The 20,961-nt window shown below is 40.3% G+C and overlaps 2 protein-coding genes and 1 non-coding gene across 9 annotated transcripts; 2 read left to right on the forward strand and 1 right to left on the reverse strand.

The window, feature by feature from the left end:
* The first annotated feature begins 393 nt into the window (after window positions 1-393).
* On the forward strand, window positions 394-8,491 carry SLC25A3 (solute carrier family 25 member 3). Of its 3 annotated transcripts, none has more exons than XM_035126906.3 (8): window positions 394-431; window positions 611-779; window positions 2,574-2,701; window positions 5,037-5,216; window positions 5,316-5,497; window positions 6,938-7,110; window positions 8,015-8,125; window positions 8,202-8,491. In XM_035126906.3, exons 2-8 carry the CDS (start codon window positions 626-628, stop codon window positions 8,360-8,362), a joined length of 1,089 nt encoding a protein of 362 aa, XP_034982797.1. In that variant the 5' UTR covers window positions 394-431; window positions 611-625; the 3' UTR covers window positions 8,363-8,491. The 3 variants fall into 3 exon arrangements, with proteins under 3 accessions (XP_034982797.1, XP_034982799.1, XP_034982798.1); XM_035126908.3 differs by having other exon boundaries at window positions 2,577-2,701; XM_035126907.3 differs by lacking the exon at window positions 2,574-2,701 and adding an exon at window positions 2,858-2,982.
* Window positions 5,660-5,905, forward strand: LOC118091607 (small nucleolar RNA SNORA53). The gene has a single exon (XR_004693411.1). It is a non-coding gene; the product is annotated as a small nucleolar RNA SNORA53 (small nucleolar RNA).
* A 1,369-nt stretch (window positions 8,492-9,860) lies between the features above and the next one.
* Window positions 9,861-20,947, reverse strand: IKBIP (IKBKB interacting protein). 5 transcript variants are annotated; one of them, XR_015945849.1, is made up of 5 exons: window positions 20,734-20,872; window positions 19,838-20,033; window positions 18,231-18,348; window positions 13,201-14,128; window positions 11,193-11,328 (listed from the first exon to the last, which is right to left on the reverse strand). XR_015945849.1 is itself a non-coding variant. In XM_088651965.1 (4 exons), the coding sequence occupies exons 2-4, from the start codon at window positions 20,005-20,007 to the stop codon at window positions 10,573-10,575; spliced, it is 1,044 nt and encodes a 347-aa protein (XP_088508091.1). In that variant the 5' UTR covers window positions 20,008-20,033; window positions 20,808-20,947; the 3' UTR covers window positions 9,861-10,572. The 5 variants fall into 5 exon arrangements, 4 of the variants coding, with proteins under 4 accessions (XP_088508091.1, XP_034982796.1, XP_034982794.1 ...); XM_088651965.1 differs by lacking the exon at window positions 13,201-14,128 and having other exon boundaries at window positions 9,861-11,328; window positions 20,808-20,947; XM_035126905.3 differs by lacking the exon at window positions 13,201-14,128 and having other exon boundaries at window positions 9,861-11,328.
* Window positions 20,948-20,961: the final 14 nt, after the last annotated feature.

The following is a 20,961-nucleotide window of genomic DNA, read 5'->3' on the forward strand; positions in this document are numbered from 1 at the left end:
TAACCTTGTTCCTTCTCCTTCACCCAACTACTTAAGTTCACGGTCGCCTCTAGGGTTTAAACCAGACGGTGCTAGTCATAGGAAGGTCCAGCTAGCGGCTCTCTCCAAGGTCTGGTGCTTGTTGCGTATTCGCCCTCCCTCTACCCGCTTCCCGGTATTTCACGGCCTCTCCAAGGCAAAGCGAGGCAAGGCAATGGAGGGGGGCGTAGGGGAGAGCGGCAGCGCTAGGCGAGGTGACAGGATTGGTTCTTCAGAGCGTCGGCGGAGTGACGCACGCTCGCGGGGCCCCGGCGCCCAATCGCAGCGCACTTTTTTGGATCGTCGCTCCGCCCTTTTGCGTCAGAGAAGGACAAAGTCATTGAGGAAGGGTGATATTCGGCCTTTGAGTGCAGTCTCCGGCGGAGGGGAAGTGGGTTCCGCCATCTTAGAAGGTGAGTCCCTGAGGGGAATGGGCTGCAGGGGCGGCTTTTCCGTTCTCGCACCATTGCCGCGTTCCCGCGTGTTCAGTCCCGGCTGCTGACGAAGACAGTTTTGTCCGTCCGTCCCCCCCCCAGCACGGCGAGGGGGCGCCTCCTGCTTTTAACCACATTCCTCGTTCTCCCTCCCGCAGCTTCCTGTCGCCGCCATGTTCTCGTCCATAGTGCCGCTTGTGCGGCTCAATCCATTCCACGCCCCGCAGCTGCAACTGCAGCAGGATGGCCTCAGCCTAAGGAAACTCCCGGCCGAACCCGCGGAGCCTTCGTGTACCCGGCGGAGCCTGGCAGCCGCTTCCGCAGACGGTAAGTGGGCGGGGGGACGCGGACGTACGACCTTTCCCTCAGTTCCTTCTCTGGAAGGGCCCCCGGTTTTTGAATTCTCTCTCGGGTGGGGTTCAGGTACCTGGCCCCCTGGGTTCCTCTTGGAGGACATGGAAGGTCATTGCAGGCCGGGCTTTTGCTTGGCTCACGGTGCCTCCTTGGCTGAGCCCCTTCCGTTTCCTCCCACTGGAAAAGGCCAGGATGAGTTCCCGCCTGTGCCCTGAGCCCCGCCTGTGTAGGCCTCGGAGGAGGCTTGCTCCGCGGCGACCTTGGGGCTGGAAGGCGTCGGGCCTAACCATGCCTTGCATATGGTTGGGGACATAATGTCTTCTAGTGCGTGGTCGCCCTCGGCGGCTTAAGGATGCTGTCTGCGGAGAAGCCCAAGGCTAGTAGAAGACTGCATGTCTCCATGGCAACTAGTCAGCGGCCTGGTCCTTCCCCGGGTGGGTAACACTTACTTTTAAAGGAGGATGATATGGTGTGGACAAGGTCACAGGCTTAGAATGACACTGGGAGGAGCAGGTGAGGCTAAGTAGTTTTCCACACTCTCGTTTATGTTGAAGGTTTTATTAGGTCGATACAATGTTGCACCTATAAGCAACCAATATTTTAAAGTCTCATAATGAAAATAAGCAAACTTCCATACAAATGTTCTCCATCAACTTCGTCTCAGTGGTGCCATATCTGTTTTCTTACAGTGACACGAGATCTACTACTAAACCTTTACATTGTTTAATTGCATAGGGCAGCCGTATATCAAAAAAAGAGTGAAGAGGGTTTTGTAGCACATTTAAAAGATGAACATAGTTGTAGTGGCCTGTGAAAGACTCTGCTTTGTCAGATGCATCCTCCGTTGGCACATACCAACATGTCATTCAACTCAATTAAGCTTTGTTTTTTGTATTTAAAAAAAATCAAAAGAAACCCTTATAGCAGTTTCTTTTTATGTTACAAGAATTATTAGAGCATGTACCTTTGAGGCAATCGTTTTGAATCTAAGACGTACATTATACGTATTTACTTGCCTTATTTTTTTTTATAATGAATAAATCCTCACAATATATTCTTACAAAGATACTGGGATAATCATGTGAAAATCTATTGACCAGTGAGTGTTTATATGCCCACATAAAGAATTGCACAGCAGTAACTTGTGAAATTACTGGTACTTGTTGGTTTAGCCCTTACAAGGCAATCTGAAATTAGGACCTAGTAAGTTACCTAAAACACAATCAACCTCAATTGAATTGAATTTAAATTTTAAAAAATGTTTTATATCCTGTATATATGTTATTTTGGCATAACTGGACATTTACCCTTGTCTAATATTTATGTGGCTATTAATATCTGCACAGCACATCTCTTGGAAGAAAGCATTGCCTTAAGCAGAATGCACCTTGTAAATACCTATATTTTGGTCATTCCTATGACACGTGCAGCAACTATTCTATTATTTTGAATCCCATTCATGTTGGATTAGACAGCTTTGTCAAGTAGCATACCAACCTACGTGTTGATATTGAATCTGGTCCTTGAACCTGGTGGAACATGGTTTGAAAGTGAATTAAGATCCATTTTAATTACTTTAATAATGTTTTCAGGCAGTCTTGGTAAAAAGAATAAATGGTTTTAGTTGACCTACTACCACTTCATAAATTTTGGAAGACAAACTTGTTTTAGGAGAAAAGTGAAATTTCTTGATTGAGTTAACTTGATTAATGCTAACTTCAAATGCCACTTCTGTAGTTTGTCAACTTGTACTTATCTCTTTTTAAGCAGACGACTATAGCTGTGCATATGGTTCTGGCAGATTCTTCATCCTTTGTGGCTTTGGTGGGATTATTAGCTGTGGTACCACGCACACAGCATTGGTTCCTTTAGATCTCGTTAAATGCCGAATTCAGGTTTGATTGCATGTCAAGTTGGTTATCATAGCATGATAAAAGTGTGAAATCTTACTAATCAAAAGGAAGCAAGGCTTGGATTTCACCTAAATAAAGTTTTTTATATTGTTGCATGTAGTTTATTTAACAGCATGGTGTGTCTTTTCTCTGCTGCAGAAGAATACAGTTGTGAATATGGCTCTCTCAAGTTTTACGCTCTCTGTGGCTTTGGTGGGGTCCTAAGTTGTGGTCTGACACATACAGCAGTGGTACCTTTGGATTTAGTGAAGTGTCGCATCCAGGTTTGTATGCTGCCAAATAATGGATTTTTTCCCTATCGTTCGGGATGAAATAATTGGACAAATTTTAAATTGAGCCAGATTTAGTTAGGAACGGGATTTGACAAATACCGGTAAACGGTAATGGCAGATACTTGTGTTTGAAAGCTTCATGAGTAATCAGAAATCATGATTATACCTTCAGCACAAATACGTCTAAAAGATTTGAGCCTGATATGTTTGAATACTAAACATTCAGAATTTTTATAATGCATGTAGCATAAAGGCTGAATGTCTTCATGCGTGTGCCATTTCTTTGTTGTGGAGTTATAATTTGAAGAAAAGATAAGAATGATCCATGCATTTGACAATGGAAGCTTGAATATGTGAGGACGTAGTCGATGAGAAACAGTATGCAAATTAGCTTAGAAGTTGCACTGAATTCAATGGGAATCACTCCCAAGGAAGCGTGCATAGGATTTTAGCCATGTAATTAATCAACCTCTAGCTTTATGGCAGAAGGAAAGGTGGAATGAATAATCTGAAGTTAACCCTTTGCTTATATTTCTAATCTATTAAAAAGAGTGCTTTGATTTTAGATATTTATTTCACAAAGTTCAACTATTATATTCCTCTAAAGCAGCTAAAAGTCTTGAGGAAATATGCTTGAGCTGTGTATGATCCAAGTATACATTACAGAAAATGTAATCCTGTTCATGCAGAAGTCAGAAAGAGGCCAGGAAGTAAGATGAAAGGTGAAATGGAACAAGTCAGTAGAGGGCGACATGAGGTAGGAAGGTAGGACCAGAGAGTATTAACATCTTATAAAGTCAATATATATATATATATATTTTACAAAATAGCATATTGCCAATTTCTGCATAAAATATTTTTGTAATTGAACAGTTTTTACTGGATTGCACATATCTAGGCAAAACTTAAATAGCTCTAAAAAATTGCAGCCTTTTTCAGAACATTTATGCACAACTTTTCTGAGTACTTCTTTTTACAATTGATTTATTAATCGCTTTCTAAACCACTGTTTCGGATGCATTTACACATAAGATAATGAAACAGTTGAACACAAAAGCTAATACATTTAAAACAAGACAAAAACCCTAACAAGTGGACACGTGTTAAATACCCATTTATTCAGTTGAGACAGTACTGGTGTTCTTACAATGAAGAGTAACAATTCATCCCACCCCAGTGCGCTGTTAGTTTTGGTGGTATTAAAGTTTGAATATCTGCATCCTGATATAGTTCAACCCAAATCCTGTCATCTTTCACTTAATGCAAGTCATATTTGCTACTGCCTAAATCCTTCTCCCACCCGAAGCACATTCATAATACGTTGCTTAATTGAACATTTCAATATTGGATGATTACAATTATTCTGTTGTAGAATTAACTTAGTTGTATGGTGCATCACAGCTTCCATTGTACCACATAGAATGATACATTGTTAGAACTGGATGTGTCTTTGATTAAATTTCCAAATTGATGAGTAGAGCAGGTTTGGCCAGTTGTATATATCTTATACAGTGGAACCTCAGTTTTTGGATGTAATCCGTGATGGAGGCACGTCCTCAACCCGCAGCGTTTGTAACTCACAGCGGCAAAACCCGGAAGTAACCCTTTCCGGTACTTCAGGGTTTCCCACGGTACGCAACCTGACAACGCATAACCCGAAGCGTCTGTAACCCGAGGTTCCACTGTATATGCATATATATTTAAGTTGCTTCAAAACCCAGGATCTTATACTTGCAGCCTGTATTTGTTCTTCATGTTACTACTTGTCACAGAACTTTCTCTTTCCCCCCTTCAAAAATTACTTCCACAAAACCTTTCATGAAGTTCTGCAATCATCTTGCCACTGTCAGTTGACTTGTAATTTTTAACATTTTTAATCTTTCTCTTCACTGCATTCTTCTTCACTTGGTAAAAATCCTAAGCTCTTTAAAACAATCATTAAGTCCTCTACAATGTCTATATGTTTGGAGTATATTGGTTGTTGCTGTGAATGTGAGAAAGGTTTTAAAAAATTATTAACTGCTGACTTCTCAAAACTTGTTTAGGTGGATCCACAAAAATATAAGAGCATCTTCAATGGCTTTTCAGTTACTGTCAAAGAGGATGGTGTTCGTGGTTTGGCAAAAGGATGGGCTCCAACATTTATTGGATATTCCATGCAAGGGCTCTGCAAATTTGGTTTCTATGAAGTCTTCAAAGTCATGTATAGCAACATGTTGGGAGAGGTAAGTTTATTTATCCTGCAGTTCAGCACCCCTTTATTGTGAATTTGTCCAAGGAATATGACATAAACATATTTTCTGGTCTGTTAAATTTTATTTCAGGAAAATACATATTTGTGGCGTACATCACTATACTTGGCTGCATCTGCCAGTGCAGAGTTCTTTGCTGATATTGCTCTGGCTCCAATGGAAGCTGCTAAGGTGCGCATTCAGACACAGCCTGGGTATGCAAATACACTGAGACAAGCTGCTCCAAAAATGTTTGCAGAAGAAGGCATTTGGGCGTAAGTATTACAGCAGTTAAGCCAGGACCCTAAAGTGGCTCTTGATCCTGCACAGCTCCTGGTTTATGAACTGTTAAGCTTTGATCATGGATATTATCGCTTTAGACATGGAGCAGAGTTCTGAGTGTGATCATAGCAAGAATTTTTTAAGCAATTTGAGCCAACATGCTCCCTTAGATCCATCTTTGTTAGATGTCTCTTGTGCTGAGTTCTGCTTAAAGCTTTGGTTTTGAGTAGTTCCATCCAAGAGGGATCAACAACTTTATGGTTGTACAGTCAAAGATGCTTGAGTCATTGGCATGTGAGAATAATATACCTTCACTCTGGTCTTTTATGTTCTGATAGCAATGGCTGTAATACAATACATGTCATTTTCCACTATCAGGATTTGGCTAGACTGTGGACATTTATCACTCAATTCCAAGATTAAAGGCAAAAGGGACTATATACCCATTGTTCTTTTAAGAGCGAGGCTAGAGGTTTAGGTTGTTTCTGATCTGACTAGTTTGAAAGAAACACTGCAATGCAACTGTGTTTTCACAAGGGAAGGCACCACTAAACTTAATTCAGCTAATACTGGTATTGCTAGTGTGTGCATAAATCAGGGGTCAGGCAAACATTTTCAGCAGGGGACCGGTCCACTGTCCCTCAGACCCTCAGACTATTTTTGGGGGGGGGGAATGTAAGAGCACTACGAGCCCCGGTGGCTGCTTACCAGTGTCTTGCGAGTGGCAGGTGCTGGCGGTGGCGGCAGGACGATGAGTGGCGTGCGAAAGGGCTCTGGAGAGGGGCTGCTTAATTGGCGGCCACTCAAGCGCTGCTGGTGGCAACAACAAAGCCTAGCCCCCTTCCTCCTCTAGGCAGGGCGGGGGGGGGGAGCCAGGAGGGAGGGAGGCGCTGCCATGTGAGGGAGAGGGAGGAAGAGAGAAAGAATGTGGAAGCTGGCAATCCACGCTGCAATTCCCGGATCCAGAAGGCAATTGGGCCTGATCCGGCTCGCGGACCTTATGGCATAAATGATAGAGACATGGTTGTTTAGGGCAACAGGTGATTTAGAAGCTGGTCCATCTGACTCAAAATTGTCTACACCAGGCCTAGCTTGTGGCCCTCTAGACATTATTGGACTCCAACTTTTATCAGTTCTACCCAGGGATGATGGGAGTTGTGATCCAACAACACCTGAAGGGCAAAACATTAGTCACACCTAGTCCATACAAACTGGCTCTCCTGGGGTCTCACACAGGTGTCTTTCCCTATTCTGCCTAGTAGTGCCAGGTTTTGAGCCTGGGACCTACTGTATTAATACTATGTGCTCTACCATTGACATTCATTTGTTACATTCAGGTAGCATAACTGATTTGAATTCCTGTGTCTTCCAGAATTAACTCCAAATCAGAAGCACTTAATTTTGGGCTTTCTAATTTTTTGTCTACTTTGAAGTTTCTACAAAGGTGTTGTTCCATTATGGATGAGACAGATTCCATACACCATGATGAAATTTGCCTGCTTTGAAAGAACTGTGGAAGCGCTTTACAAGTACGTTGTCCCCAAACCAAGGAGCGAATGTTCAAAAGGAGAACAGCTGGTTGTTACATTTGTAGCAGGTTATATAGGTAAGGAAATACTAACTTTTGGAATATAGTAACAGTTTAGTATTCATGAGCAAGTCATGAGTCAGGCTTGCGTGCTTCCTGTATTCTCCCACGTAGGAAAGAAGATGAAAATTACTTCAGCAGCATTTTATTTCACTTTCATAGGATCTTAGCTTGCCCTTGCATGCAGATGATAAATAATGGTATAATAAACTCCAGCTTTATGGGACACGGGTGGTGCTGTGGTCTAAACCACTGAGGCTAGGGCTTGCTGATTGGAAGGTTGGCGGTTCGAATCCCCGCAACGGGATGAGCTTCTGTTGTTTGGTCCCAGCTCATGTCAACCTAGCAGTTTGAAAGCACCTCCAGCGGGAAGGAAAACAGTGTTTCCATTCGCTGCTCTGGTTTCACCAGAAGTGGCTTAGTCATGCTGGCCACATGACCCGGAAAAACTGTCTGCGGACAAACATTGGCTCCCTTGGCCAGTAAAGCGAGATGAGCACCGCAACACTAGAGTCGTTTGTGACTGGACTTAATTGTCAGGGGTCCTTTACCTTTACACTCCAGCTTTAAAAGCCAGCTTTATAAACTATGGTTTAGTTGGCTTGTTTTGAAACTGACCTGTTTTGACAAGCACCACCAGGAAGCCACTGGCCTGAATCACACAAGTCACAATCAGATTTGTGGATGTTGCACACACAATTGGCCAATGTATTTAGTAGGTCCTGTAGGATTATTGAATTATCTAACTGCTTTTAAAGTGACGGGGCATCTAATGATACAAGTATGTTATGTAATGAGTTGTGGAGATCTCATCTCCCTATAGCAGGTGTGAGCCGGTCTCCTGTTGACATAGGATCTTTTTGGAATAGGTATAAACATATTAATGAATATTTAAAATTTATGGTGACAACTTGCTTTTCAGCTGGGGTCTTCTGTGCCATCGTTTCACATCCTGCTGATTCTGTGGTATCCGTGTTGAACAAAGAAAAAGGCAGTTCAGCTTTTCAAGTACTGAAGAGGTTGGGAATTAAAGGTGAGGATTTAAACTGATACTGAACATTGAAAGTGCACGAATAATTGCTGTTACTAATAATGTTATGTTCCAACAGGTGTATGGAAGGGTCTGTTCGCCCGTATTATTATGATTGGTACTCTGACAGCACTACAGTGGTTCATCTATGACTCCGTGAAAGTTTATTTCAGACTTCCCCGCCCACCTCCACCAGAGATGCCAGAATCTCTGAAGAAAAAGCTTGGTCTTTCTGAGTAGATGGATCATGGACTGAATGGCTAAATAACATCATGAAACGTTATACACACGGCAATGTAGGAGAATAAAGTATTTGTTTGCTCAGGCCTCACTGTTGATGTTGGTCAAAATAAACTACTAGATTGACAAGTGTTTGCCTTAGTTTTCAGCCTGTTGGAAAAAATGGTTTCATGGTGGCAAAGGGAACTGGTCTACTCCTGAAAAAGGACCCCTCATGTGTTGCTACTGACAGTTGGTTAAAGCAGAGAAGAAAATGAATTTCTAGTATTTTACAAGTATGACCTACCAAATTGCTTTGCCTTAATGTGGGTTCACTTGAGTGTCTGTGAAGGCAGTTCTATAAATTGGGTAATCAGGTTCTTGCTTTACCTCTTTTCATTTTAGTGGTAGGTTAGGTAATCATGTTTACAAATATTCATCACTAACCCAATGAGAGATATGTATTCAAAGTATATGTATGGCCAGTTAATCGTTATTGAAAGGTCTTGACATATCTATCAGCAAGGATAGGTTATTATTTGTTGCATTCTTGCCATGACAAATAAGAACAAGTTACAATATTTTAAAGCCAAAACAAACACTGTCTTAAAACATCCTACCCATGCAAAATGGCAGTAGTTAAAAGCTGGAGGTCTGGTTAAAAAGGAATGTGCCTGAAGATATGTAATGATGGTGTCAGGCAGGAGCCACCATTGACAAGGCTTGCTCTTGTGTTGCCACCCTCCAATCAGTACCTGGTCATAAATCCATTGCTAAATAGGGCTCGCAGTACCCTGATGCTGTTATGGAGTGCCCATTGGCATGTGAAACATATATGGGGGTATATGCTGGTTTAGAGCCCTTTTGCAAACGGGGGACATATAGCCATAGCTATGGATACCCAGCCTGAAGGAGTTCCGAGTGGTCAGTGGCCGAAATAAAAAGCTATGGGCAGTAATCAAGGTGAGTCATACTCACATAGATGCACTAAAATCAAGTTATATATGCATTTGTATGTTATCAGCAATCTACAAATAAGAACACTGTTACCTCAAAAGATCCACCTAGTCCTGTTTACAGCAGTACCAGGCATGTTTCTAGAAAGCCCACAAGCAAGATGTAACAGCTGTCCTTAATAACTGCCAACTGGTATTTAGTAATTAATTTATTTGAAAAGTTCAATTTTATTAGTGTCTAATAATTGCATGGCTTCCTAAATCAAACCATTGGGTCATTACCTTGGCAGTGGCTGTTCAGGATTTTGGAAATAATACCCTTCCAACTCTACAAGGAGATGCTGGGGATTTAATTTGGGACCTATAGCCTATGAGTTGTTTTTTTACCATTTAAAAGCTGTTTGCCACCGTTTATACTGCATGCAACTTGGCTCTAGCAAGATGCATTTGTAAAGTCATTTTTCCACCACTGGATAGATTGGGGGACCCAGAATTCTATTTCAAGAAAAGTCATTTCCCACAGGTATACAAGTGTCCCAAGTAATTTTTCTTCTACGCACTCATTTAGTCATGTTTTTATTAGCTCTTGTTTGAGATGGCGTGACTGAAACTGTATACAGTACTACTGTAAACATGGCTCTACAATCCACCTATAAAAGGCATTTTTAATACCTTGTAAGTGTGTGCTTATTACCCAGAATAGCTTTTCTGAAAAATGGGAGGGCTGCTGATCCAGCAGAGCCTGCCCATAACGTGGAAGGGGAGATTTCCTTACTGCACTTCAATGTGTTGGAACATAGAGCAGAATTCTGCTTGCAGTACTGTATTCTTTTGGTTTAATCTTCTATTTTTGGTCTTCTACAATCATTTTAACATCCAATACTATTCAAGACTTACTGAAACGTTTTACAACTACAACTTTGTGATTTATAAAATAATTTTTGATCTAGTTATCATTGATTGAATGCAACTCAATTATATGTGACACTCCACTTGTAAGACTGCAGTCCTCAATAGTTCCTTGGGTGTAGGTTGTAGTGAACATGACAGCACCACGTTTTACTATCTGAATCAGAAGTGTGCTTGCACATGAAAGTTCATACCAATAACAAACTTAGTTGGTCTCTAAGGTGCTACTGGAAGGAATTTTTTAATTTTGTTTCGTCTATGAATTCAATTTGCTGTATGCAGATAATCTTAAATTCACTACTGCTTCAACCCCAAAACTTAAATCTTGAAGAGTAACCTAGCAACCTCAAGCAGTGCTAAATAGGACTATTTCAAATCTGAAACGTCACTTAGTTCATCACTCATAGTTTTAACATCACTCTGAGCAGAAGTCAAATTGAAGAGTTTCTTATTTAGGAAAGAAATTTCTTTCTGTCTTTCCATTAGATCCCCAAGCAGTCTCCCTATTCTTAATGTTAGTTCATCTAGCATTGGTTCCAAATGTGCCAAATCCATCTTTAAGTTGTGTACTTTTGGTTTTAAGTCATTTGCAAAGGCTACTGTTGTAAGAACTTTGGCTCTATCACTTTCCAAATCTAAAAGCTTATTTAATTGCTTGTTAAGTTCAGCATTCAGCTCAGATGATTTTGTCTTAATGTGTTCTATTTGTCTGGCATTTTCAGATGCAGAACTCCGTAGTATTGTAGTCCTGTCAATGCTGTTTGTAAGGAGAGTCCCTATACTTTTTATTGTAGTCCTTTCAGCTTTATCAACTTTGTCTTCTAGAGTATGTAGATTCTCTACCAGTGAGGTTACATCTGCTTCAAGACCTGAAATGCGTCTAATATCAGTCTTCACAGCGGCAATCTTTACAGAGAAGTTATTAGTTACTGAAGCGATAATCTCCTCATATTTAGTAACTGCACGAAAGAGAGATGTTAAGTTCTGCTGAAGCTCCTCTTCTTCTTGACTTAACTTACTAGACCAGATCTGCATGGTGTTCACTTCCTCCTGCAAGTGCTTCATCTGAGCAATTATATGAAGATCTTCCAGTTGCTCCATTAAGCTTAATGTCTTCTCACACTAAGAATTAAAAAAAATCAGGAGAAAATTGCATTTTAATTTTATACCAGCTGTCTAGAAACTTAATTAAAATATTAATGTACAATATATTCTTTAGTGTTTCCTTCAAACTTTAAAGGGAGAAAGGATGTGCAACTCATACATATGTTTTTGATTAATTTATTAATCAATGGTGTTAGGTCCCAAAAACAGGCATATTAGAGTGCAGAGGTGTATTTAGTTTTCTAGCAATGGGGAAAATTGTAAATCTTGATTCTCATCAACAAGCAGTTTTCCCATATTACACTTATAAGATGAACAAGATCCTTAGAGGTGGTTGTCTTACCATGGAAGAGGCAAAAGGAACAATAAATAAACAAATCATAAAATAAGTAGGACCTTTCCCTAATCTTGTACCAAATTATCCAGCCCAGGTTATTTATTAAAATGTGAATTTATTTTTATAGTTGCATGATATTTGATGCTTACCCTGTGAAGCATCTTAGTTCCAATGTTATTACAAAAAAAGTTATTTAAAGTGTTACCAGCATTGCTACTGATATTGCAATAGGTCACAACTTGCTAATCTGAAAGTTATAGTAAAACCAGAATCTGATTATTGGATACGTAACTCATCTAGCTGTATGAATAAATAGAAGAAAATAGTTTTGTTTCACCAGCTGGGCGCTTTTCTTTGGACAGGTAGGGAAGTTTTTGGATAGGTAATGCCCACAGACAAGCTTTACACATTTCTATTTAAATTTTTGTTGGTTTCAGAGTTGGGGGATAGTGTTAAACAAGGAGACAAAGGGCTGAAAATTACAGGAAAACCACCACAAGTCACAAGATTTGTGTATGCTTTTCATTTTTCAATTTTCATTTTTCGCAAAGTTCTTAACAGGATTTAAGTTTTTATGAAACAGCAGCAGGTGTTATTACAGCACCAATTCATTCCATTCTATTGTGTATAATGCGGATTACTCCTTAGTAACTGATTTTTAGCTCTTCCTAGAATTTGCTTATGGATTTTACAAAACCCCAGAATTTTGTAATCTGTCATAGATCAAATACTTCCTTATCTAATTGGTATCAGGCTCTAGAAAAATCAGGTGTATGGAAATGGAGAAAAACGTGAAAACAGGAGGAGCAATCAGACATTTTCTACACCCTCACTTTACAAGTTGGCTCCTTAATAGTTTGTTATAATTACAACTGATGTTCTTTCTAATAAAATACACTTTGGGTGGCAATATTCTAGAAAAATGGCACACAGGCGAATGCATACAAAACTAGCATATAGTACTTTAATAGGCTCTACTATCCGGAAAAAATGGTGTTGCTGCATTTTACTGTTAAAGCAAAACAAATGTGTCTGTGTGAATAACTGTTGGCTTTTCAAAGTCAGGTCCAAGGAAAATTGCTTCCTCCTACTAATCACACCCAATTGTACCATCTCATTCTAAATAACTTTTTATTATTTTTTCTGACTTACATGATTCTGTGCAGCATATGCAAGTGGTGAAGTGGGAATACCTTTCATATGACAATTAATATGCCTTTATTAATTGCTTTATTACATTTCTTTCCATATACCTATCAATTAAATATCTATAGTTTCCCCTGCCTTTACTCCATAAAGCCCTTATTTATCAAGATACCTTTTAGCTTTGTGATAATCCAGTTGTAATATCTGTATCCATACCTGCTTTCTCTGAAAGCATGGTGTTCAAACTTTGTAACAGTTAAAGCAACCTTTTAAGCTGAAATGAGCATAAATACATTAACTTGAATAATACAGCTTAACAGATATTGTATATCTTCCTAATACAATGTAGGATGCAAATACATATTCCAATAAAAAAAACCCACATAGGAATGCAAACGTATTTTCACCTTTTCAAAGTCTTCTCATGTAAAGGGAAAAACCTTGCTTATTTCAGTGAATACCAACCAGCTAATTGAAGTTGCAATTGCTTCAGCAATACTGTTCATTATGACTAGTTCACTCGTCATTCACACTGTGGTACTTTTCTATATATTTTTCTGTTTCTGTTGTAGATTCTGCAAAGTCATGGACTTTCTCTTTTAACACAAGCACTTCATTCTGCAGTTTTAGTAGGCTGTTATCATACTGCATGCCTTCAAGCGTTTTTTGTATGTCCATTATATCAGATACAGCTTTCATCATTTCATCTTCCACACTGAACACCTTTATAGTCATGTCTTCCATTTTCTTCTCTACAGCCGTTAGATCCCTTGATAGTCTAACAACAGAGTGAATCGCATTCTCTATTGCTGGTAAATGAGTTTTGCACTCTTCCAGTTTGGGTTCATAGACTGCAAGCTTTTGCCTTAGATCATTATTTCTGGCTAATATACTGTTCTGCTGCTCTTCTAATTTTCCAACTGCCTTGGTATCAGACTGTAGCTGCTGCTCAACTTTAGCCAGTTCATCTTCCTCTTGCCTACTTAATGTTTTGAGGTTTCTTACAGTACTGTCTTCAAGATCTTTCAGTCTTTCAGAAAGGGATTTTAGTTTTTGATCTGCTGCGTTGATTTGAGAGGTCACTTCGATATGTAAAAGCCTGGCTTCCGATTTTAAACTGCTAGTATTTGTATCCAGTTCAGTCTGGCTCTTTTCCCAGGACTTAATTATATTTTGAAAATTTGCATCAGTGGTCTGCATCTTTTTAGAGAGTGCCTGCTCACTGTTTTGAATGTCACGTATTATGTTACGGAGGTTAGATACTTCTTGTTCAAACTTGGTCACCATGGAGAGAAAGAAAGAGGCTTCCTGCAGGATACCCGAAGAAGATTCAAACTGCATTTGTAACACAAAACAATGTCCATCTTCACTTAATACAGATTTTGCACTTTTTTTTAAAAAAAAAATTATACAAAGGTTTTCGATAAACATAATAAGTTTTGTGTGTGTGTGTGTATATATATATATACAGGTGAAACTCGGAAAATTAGAATATCTGCAGCAAAATGAATGTTGCTTTTTAAAAGTAACAGCAGAAAGCAAAACATGAAAAGAAAAAAGACAAACCATTTAAGCTATAGTCTCATGATCACAAGACTCACACAATAAATATTAGAATATTTTTCATAAGTAATTGCACTATACAAGGTAAAACTTAAATGCCATTAAATGAATACAATTTCAAACAGCATAAATGCTTCTGGTAGAGATACTGATAATTTTTGAATACATTCTTAATTAGCATTTATTCAGTATTATGCTCTATGACATTCAAAAGGTAAAATAGTGGCTGCAATATGGCACAGACTTATTTCTCAGCAAGTATGTTTAGCAGCTCAAATCAATTTAAAGTGTAATCGACTCAGGAAAAAAGTTCAGTGTTACTTCCAGGAAGTTTGCATAAGATTGAAACTTTAAGCATCTGGTTTTCAGAGAAGAAACTGACTTCATTCATTCATACATATATATATATATATATATATATATATATATATATATATATATATATATATACCCCTTCATGGATCAATGCCTTGTCATGGCGAAGGGGCTTGAATAACTCGGAGAAGCTATGAGCTATGCCATGCAGGGCCACCCAAGATGGACAGGTCATAGTGGAGAGTTTTGACTAAACGTGATCCACCTGGAGAAGGAACTGGCAAGCCACTCCAGTATCCCTGCCAAGAAAACTCCATGGACAAAGACAACAGGCATATAAAAGTTATGACGCTGGAAGATGAGCCCCTCAGGTCGGAAGGCGTCCAACATGCTACTGAGGAAGAGCGGAGGACAAGTACAAGTAGATTCAGAGCTGATGAAGCGACTGGGCCAAAGCCGAAAGGATGCTCAGTTGCGGATATGCCTGGAAGCGAAAGGAAAGTCCGATGCTGTAAAGAAAAATATTGCATAGGAACCTGGAATGTAAGAACCATGAGTGGAGGTAAGCTGGATGTGGTCAAAAATGAGATGACAAGAATAAATATCGACATCCTGGGCATCAGTGAACTAAAATGGAAGGGAATGGGCGAATTCAGTTCGGGTGACTATCATATCTACTACTGTGGGCAAGAATCCTGTAGCAGAAATGGAGTGGCCCTCATAGTCAACAAAAGAGTGGCAAAAGCTGTAATGGGATGCAATCTCAAAAATGACAGAATGATCTCGATACGAATCCAAGGCAGACCTTTTAACATCACAGTAATCCAAGTTTATGCACCAACTACCGGTGCTGAAGAAAGTGAAATTGACCAATTCTATGAAGACCTACAACAACTTCTAGAAATGACACCAAAGAAGGATGTTCTTCTCATTACAGGGGATTGGAATGCTAAAGTAGGGAATCAAGAGATAAAAGGAACAACTGGCAAGTTTGGCCTTGGAGTTCAAAATGAAGCAGGGCAAAGGCTAATAGAGTTCTGTCAAGAGAACAAGCTGGTCATCACAAACACTCTCTTCCAACAACACAAGAGACGACTCTACACATGGATATCACCAAATGGGCAGCATCGAAATCAGATTGATTATATTCTCTGCAGCCAAAGATGGAGAAGCTCTATACAGTCAGCAAAAACAAGACCTGGAGCTGACTGTAACTCAGATCATCAGCTTCTTATAGCAAAATTCCAGCTTAAACTGAAGAAAGTAGGAAAAACCACTGGGCCAGTAAGATACAATCTGAATCAAATCCCTTATGAATACACAGTGGAAGTGAGGAACAGGTTTAAGGATTTAGATTTGGTGGACAGAGTGCCTGAAGAACTATGGATGGAGGCTCGTAACATTATACAGGAGGCAGCAACGAAAACCATCCCAAGGAAAAGGAAATGCAAGAAAGCAAAATGGCTATCCAACAAGGCCTTACAAATAGCGGAGGAGAGGAGGCAAGCAAAATGCAAGGGAGATAGGGAAAGATACAGGAAACTGAATGCAGATTTCCAAAAAACAGCAAGGAGAGACAAGAGGGTCTTCTTAAATGAGCAATGCAAAGAAATAGAGGAAAACAATAGAATGGGGAAAACCAGAGATCTGTTCAAGAAAATTGGAGATATGAAAGGAACATTTCGTACAAAGATTACCATAATCAAGGACAAAAGTGGTAAGGACCTAACAGAAGCAGAAGACATCAAGAAGAGGTGGCAGGAATACACAGAGGAATTATACCAGAAAGATATGGAGGTCTCGTACACCCCAGGTAGTGTGGTTGCTGACCTTGAGCCAGACATCTTGGAGAGTGAAGTCAAATGGGCCTTAGAAAGCACTGCTAATAACAAGGCCAGTGGAAGTGATGATATTCCAGCTGAACTATTTAAAATTTTAAAAGATGATGCTGTTAAGGTGCTACACCCAATATGCCAGCAAGTTTGGAAAACTCAGCAATGGCCAGAGGATTGGAGAAGATCAGTCTACACCCCAATTCCAAAGAAGGGCAGTGCCAAAGAATGCTCCAACTACCGCACAATTGCGCTCATTTCACACGCTAGCAAGGTTATGCTTAAAATTCTACAAGGCAGGCTTAGGCAGTATGTGGACCGAGAACTCCCAGAAGTGCAAGCTGGATTTCGAAAGGGCAGAGGAATCAGAGACCAAATAGCAAACATGCGCTGGATTATGGAGAAAGCTAGAGAGTTCCAGAAAAACGTCTACTTCTGCTTCATTGACTATGCAAAAGCCTTCGACTGTGTCGACCACAGCAAACTATGGCAAGTTCTTAAAGAAATGGGAGTGCCTGATCACCTCATCTGTCTCCTGAGAAATCTCTATGTGGGACAAGAAGCTACAGTTAGAACTGGATATGGAACAACTGATTGGTTCAAAATTGGGAAAGGAGTACGACAAGGTTGTATATTGTCTCCCTGCTTATTTAACTTATATGCAGAATTCATCATGCGAAAGGCTGGACTAGATGAATCCCAAGCCGGAATTAAGATTGCCGGAAGAAATATCAACAACCTCAGATATGCAGATGACACAACCTTGATGGCAGAAAGCGAGGAGGAATTAAAGAACCTTTTAATGAGGGTGAAAGAGGAGAGCGCAAAATATGGTCTGAAGCTCAACATCAAAAAAACCAAGATCATGGCCACTGGTCCCATCACCTCCTGGCAAATAGAAGGGGAAGAAATGGAGGCAGTGAGAGATTTTACTTTCTTGGGCTCCTTGATCACTGCAGATGGTGACAGCAGTCACGAAATTAAAAGACGCCTGCTTCTTGGGAGAAAAGCAATGACAAACCTAGACAGCATCTTAAAAAGCAGAGACATCACTTTGCCGACAAAGGTCCGTATAGTTAAAGCTATGGTTTTCCCAGTAGTGATGTATGGAAGTGAGAGCTGGACCATAAAGAAGGCTGATCGTCGAAGAATTGATGCTTTTGAATTATGGTGCTGGAGGAGACTCTTGAGAGTCCCATGGACTGCTAGAAGATCAAACCTATCCATTCTTAAGGAAATCAGCCCTGAGTGCTCCCTGGAAGGACAGATCGTGAAGCTGAGGCTCCAATACTTTGGCCACCTCATGAGAAGAGAAGAATCCTTGGAAAAGACCCTGATGTTGGGAAAGATGGAGGGCACTAGGAGAAGGGGACGACAGAGGACGAGATGGTTGGACAGTGTTCTCGAAGCTACGAACATGAGTTTGACCAAACTGCGGGAGGCAGTGCAAGACAGGAGTGCCTGGCGTGCTATGGTCCATGGGGTCACGAAGAGTCGGACACGACTAAACGACTAAACAACAACAACATATATATATATATATATATATATATATATATATATATATATATATATATGGCAAATGATGTAATTACTAAACTTGATTTTGCACCTAAGTGTAGATTATCTAGCAACGTACAGTTAATACTAGTTAATGAGAAAATATCTCAGACTTTAGAGAAGTTGAGAAACACCCACAGCATTAAAATGACACCCTTTTGAATTACCTTTTCAGATATTAAGTTAATCTTATTTTCCGTATCTTGAAACTTGGCAGCTTCCTGCTTTAATAAATAGTATTTCTCTTCCACTTCAGCCAGCTGAGCTGACTGCTGAAAAAGAAACCTGGGAAATGTAGAAATTAGAAAAACAGAATCAGCAAACAACTTACAAAGCAATAGACTTTTTCCACGTTACTGAATCACCTACTTCAGCACAACTTGCAATCCAAAAATATGGCTGAAACTTTATACGTGGAACACACATGGACAACAAAAACAGAGTTTAGTACATCCTACTCTTAGGAAAAACTGCAGCAGAAGAAAGGCCAAACTAAAAAATAAACTGAAAAATAAATATTTAAATGTAATGGTTCTTTAGGCCCTAAACTTTAGGGTCTCGCCTTGAAAGATACATATGCCTGCATAGAGTTCCAGGTCATCAGGTTCTGATTTCTGTTTACATTTAGGTACATCCACACTGCTATTAATGTAATTACTTGTATAATTAAAATTTACAATTCACTTAATATTCTGATCCTAAAGTCATACAAACTTTAAATAGTTACCTACCCAGCAGCACCAGTGGCTTCTGCCAGTTGAAGCCCATTGTAAAAACATTTAATATAATATTGTTCATGCCCACCTAGACTCCAGTGGCCCCGTTTAGAGAGGTATTGCCAGGATTATTTTTCTGGAGTACAAATTACTCTGATTATTATCTGGATACGAGTAACCTCAACAGGTGCTCTAAAAAGTCACAGCTTTTCCCCAAATAGCTCCTTAATACAGTATATTGAAGAGACAGCATATGGACCAGGATACATATAAATTCCTCACCGAAATCTCCTCTTCCCCAGACTTTTAATGATATCCTTTGATTGTCAAAATGTTTTAGAATGAATGGCATATCAGTTGCATCCTGCCCTACCTCTGTCTTAAATCCCGGTCACATAACGCATTTATATGGAAATGCCATACTTAATTTAGTGATAACAGTAGAGCCAAACACAGATGTTAGGTATTATACCAATTCATGTCCTAACCCTGCTGGGCAAACTAAGACATGATTCTGGCTTAACATAGGTCAGCACCTCAAACTAGGCAGTGAGCAGAACCTGAAAGAAACTTTTGACAATATCTTGGCTTTTGACATGTATATAGCCTAAGATCACAGCTACAGACTTCTAAAAGAAGGGAAAGAATGGCATCGGTCAGTGGTGCTACACAACCAGAAAGCATTTCATTTCCCACAAGTGGCTAGTCCCTACATAAATATAGGAATGAACTGACTCTCAGCAATTTCTTGGGTAGCCCAATCCTATAAATGTTTAGTTAGCAGTAAGTTGAGTTGAATGGAATTTATTCTCAAATAATTGCACATACAATTTCAGCTTAGCCTTGATTTTAAAATTCAGTTACAAATATATGCCATAATTAAAGAGCAAATGTGAAGGATTCTGTTAAGGCATGATGTTTATACTTAACAGTATAGACAGATGACTTGAGCCCCAAAGCTGAACCTGCCAACCAGCTCAAGATGAAGAAACAGGTTTGGGGTTATCACTTGCAGAAGACATCAGTGTAAAGACTAACTTTCCAGTCATTTTGCTTACCATGACAGCCCTACGCAAGCTATAAGGGACAGTAAACTCGAGGCCGTTCGTGGGTCCCACCAGCCGGACTTTTCATCACCAGTAGTCCTCAAGATAGGTGCTGTCTTCCCTTGATCTTCAGTTGATTTAGCTGAAAGGTTAGCTTTCCTTCTTTGCTTAACTTCAGCCATATTTCCAACGTCTTATACGGGAATGCCTGCATAGATGTGGGGGTGGGGGGGGTTGGAATGGGACAGATGACGACCCGCTACTTACAAATCCTCTTTTCAAAAATGGACTGAACACGCGCCTGATCCTATGCACGTTTAATTAGGAAGCAAGTTCCGCTTTAGTCAGTGCATTTTTTAAAATATTTTTTATTATTAAACAAATTTAGCAAAATAAGTTATCAATGAATATAATCAATTACATTTCCCCCTTTTTTATTCCCTCCCCTCCCCTCCCCCCTCTAGACTTCCCTAAGCTTCCCTCTCTGATTTGTTAATATATATTATTTTCTGCATGTTATAAATTTGTACATATCATTACTTTATCTGTCATATGTTCTACCAATAAATTTGGGAATGTTTATTCAAAACCTGCCAAGGAGTCCAAGTCCTTTTGTTGTCTTTTTAAGTAATTTGCATTCTTCCTTAAAGTCACAGTTGTCTTTCTCACGTATTCTGTATGTTAACTTTGCCATCTCCGCAAAGTCTTGCAGAGGAAACTTAAGCCTGCCCGCCCACTAAGGAACGCAAGTGCAGAACTCGCTCCCTAGCAAGGAAGGATGTTTGGGGTTGCACCCTTCATGCTCATAATCCCTCATTCAACAGGTTCCCTTTTCTCCTTGCTCCCGAGTTTAGCACCCCATCCACCCCCGTTACTAAGAAGGGGGCGGAAGTTCTCCCAACTTTTACCTCGGCCCCGGGTCTTCACGCACAGACGCCCGCTTCTCGGCGCCACGTCAAAGCGCATGCTCGCCAGTACTTACCCCACCCGCGGGCGCGAGAGGGGCGGTCGAAGGAAATTAACGAGTGAGGATGGCGAAAGGCGCGCGCGCTTTCTTCCTTTCTGGTTGGCTGGCGGGTGCCGAGCACAGAGACCAATGGCAGCGCGCGCGCCCGGGCGGCTCGGGTCCACGAGCC

Source organism: Zootoca vivipara, chromosome 9, assembly GCF_965207765.1.
Source record: "Zootoca vivipara chromosome 9, rZooViv2.hap1.1, whole genome shotgun sequence".
In the NCBI taxonomy this organism is placed as follows: Eukaryota; Metazoa; Chordata; class Lepidosauria; order Squamata; family Lacertidae; genus Zootoca; species Zootoca vivipara.

Excerpts from the sequence above, each read along its gene's own strand:
- IKBIP (XM_035126903.3), bottom strand. The coding sequence starts at position 20,007 with ATGGCTGAAGTTAAGCAAAGAAGGAAAGCTAACCTTTCAGCTAAATCA. Across the intron at positions 18,349-19,837 it reads GCTTGCGTAGGGCTGTCATG|GTTTCTTTTTCAGCAGTCAG; the intron begins GTAAGCAAAATG and ends TACATTTCCCAG. Across the intron at positions 14,129-18,230 it reads TTAACTTAATATCTGAAAAG|TTTGAATCTTCTTCGGGTAT; the intron begins GTAATTCAAAAG and ends TTACAAATGCAG.
- SLC25A3 (XM_035126906.3), top strand. The coding sequence starts at position 626 with ATGTTCTCGTCCATAGTGCCGCTTGTGCGGCTCAATCCATTCCACGCC. Across the intron at positions 5,217-5,315 it reads ATAGCAACATGTTGGGAGAG|GAAAATACATATTTGTGGCG; the intron begins GTAAGTTTATTT and ends ATTTTATTTCAG. Across the intron at positions 8,126-8,201 it reads GAAGAGGTTGGGAATTAAAG|GTGTATGGAAGGGTCTGTTC; the intron begins GTGAGGATTTAA and ends ATGTTCCAACAG.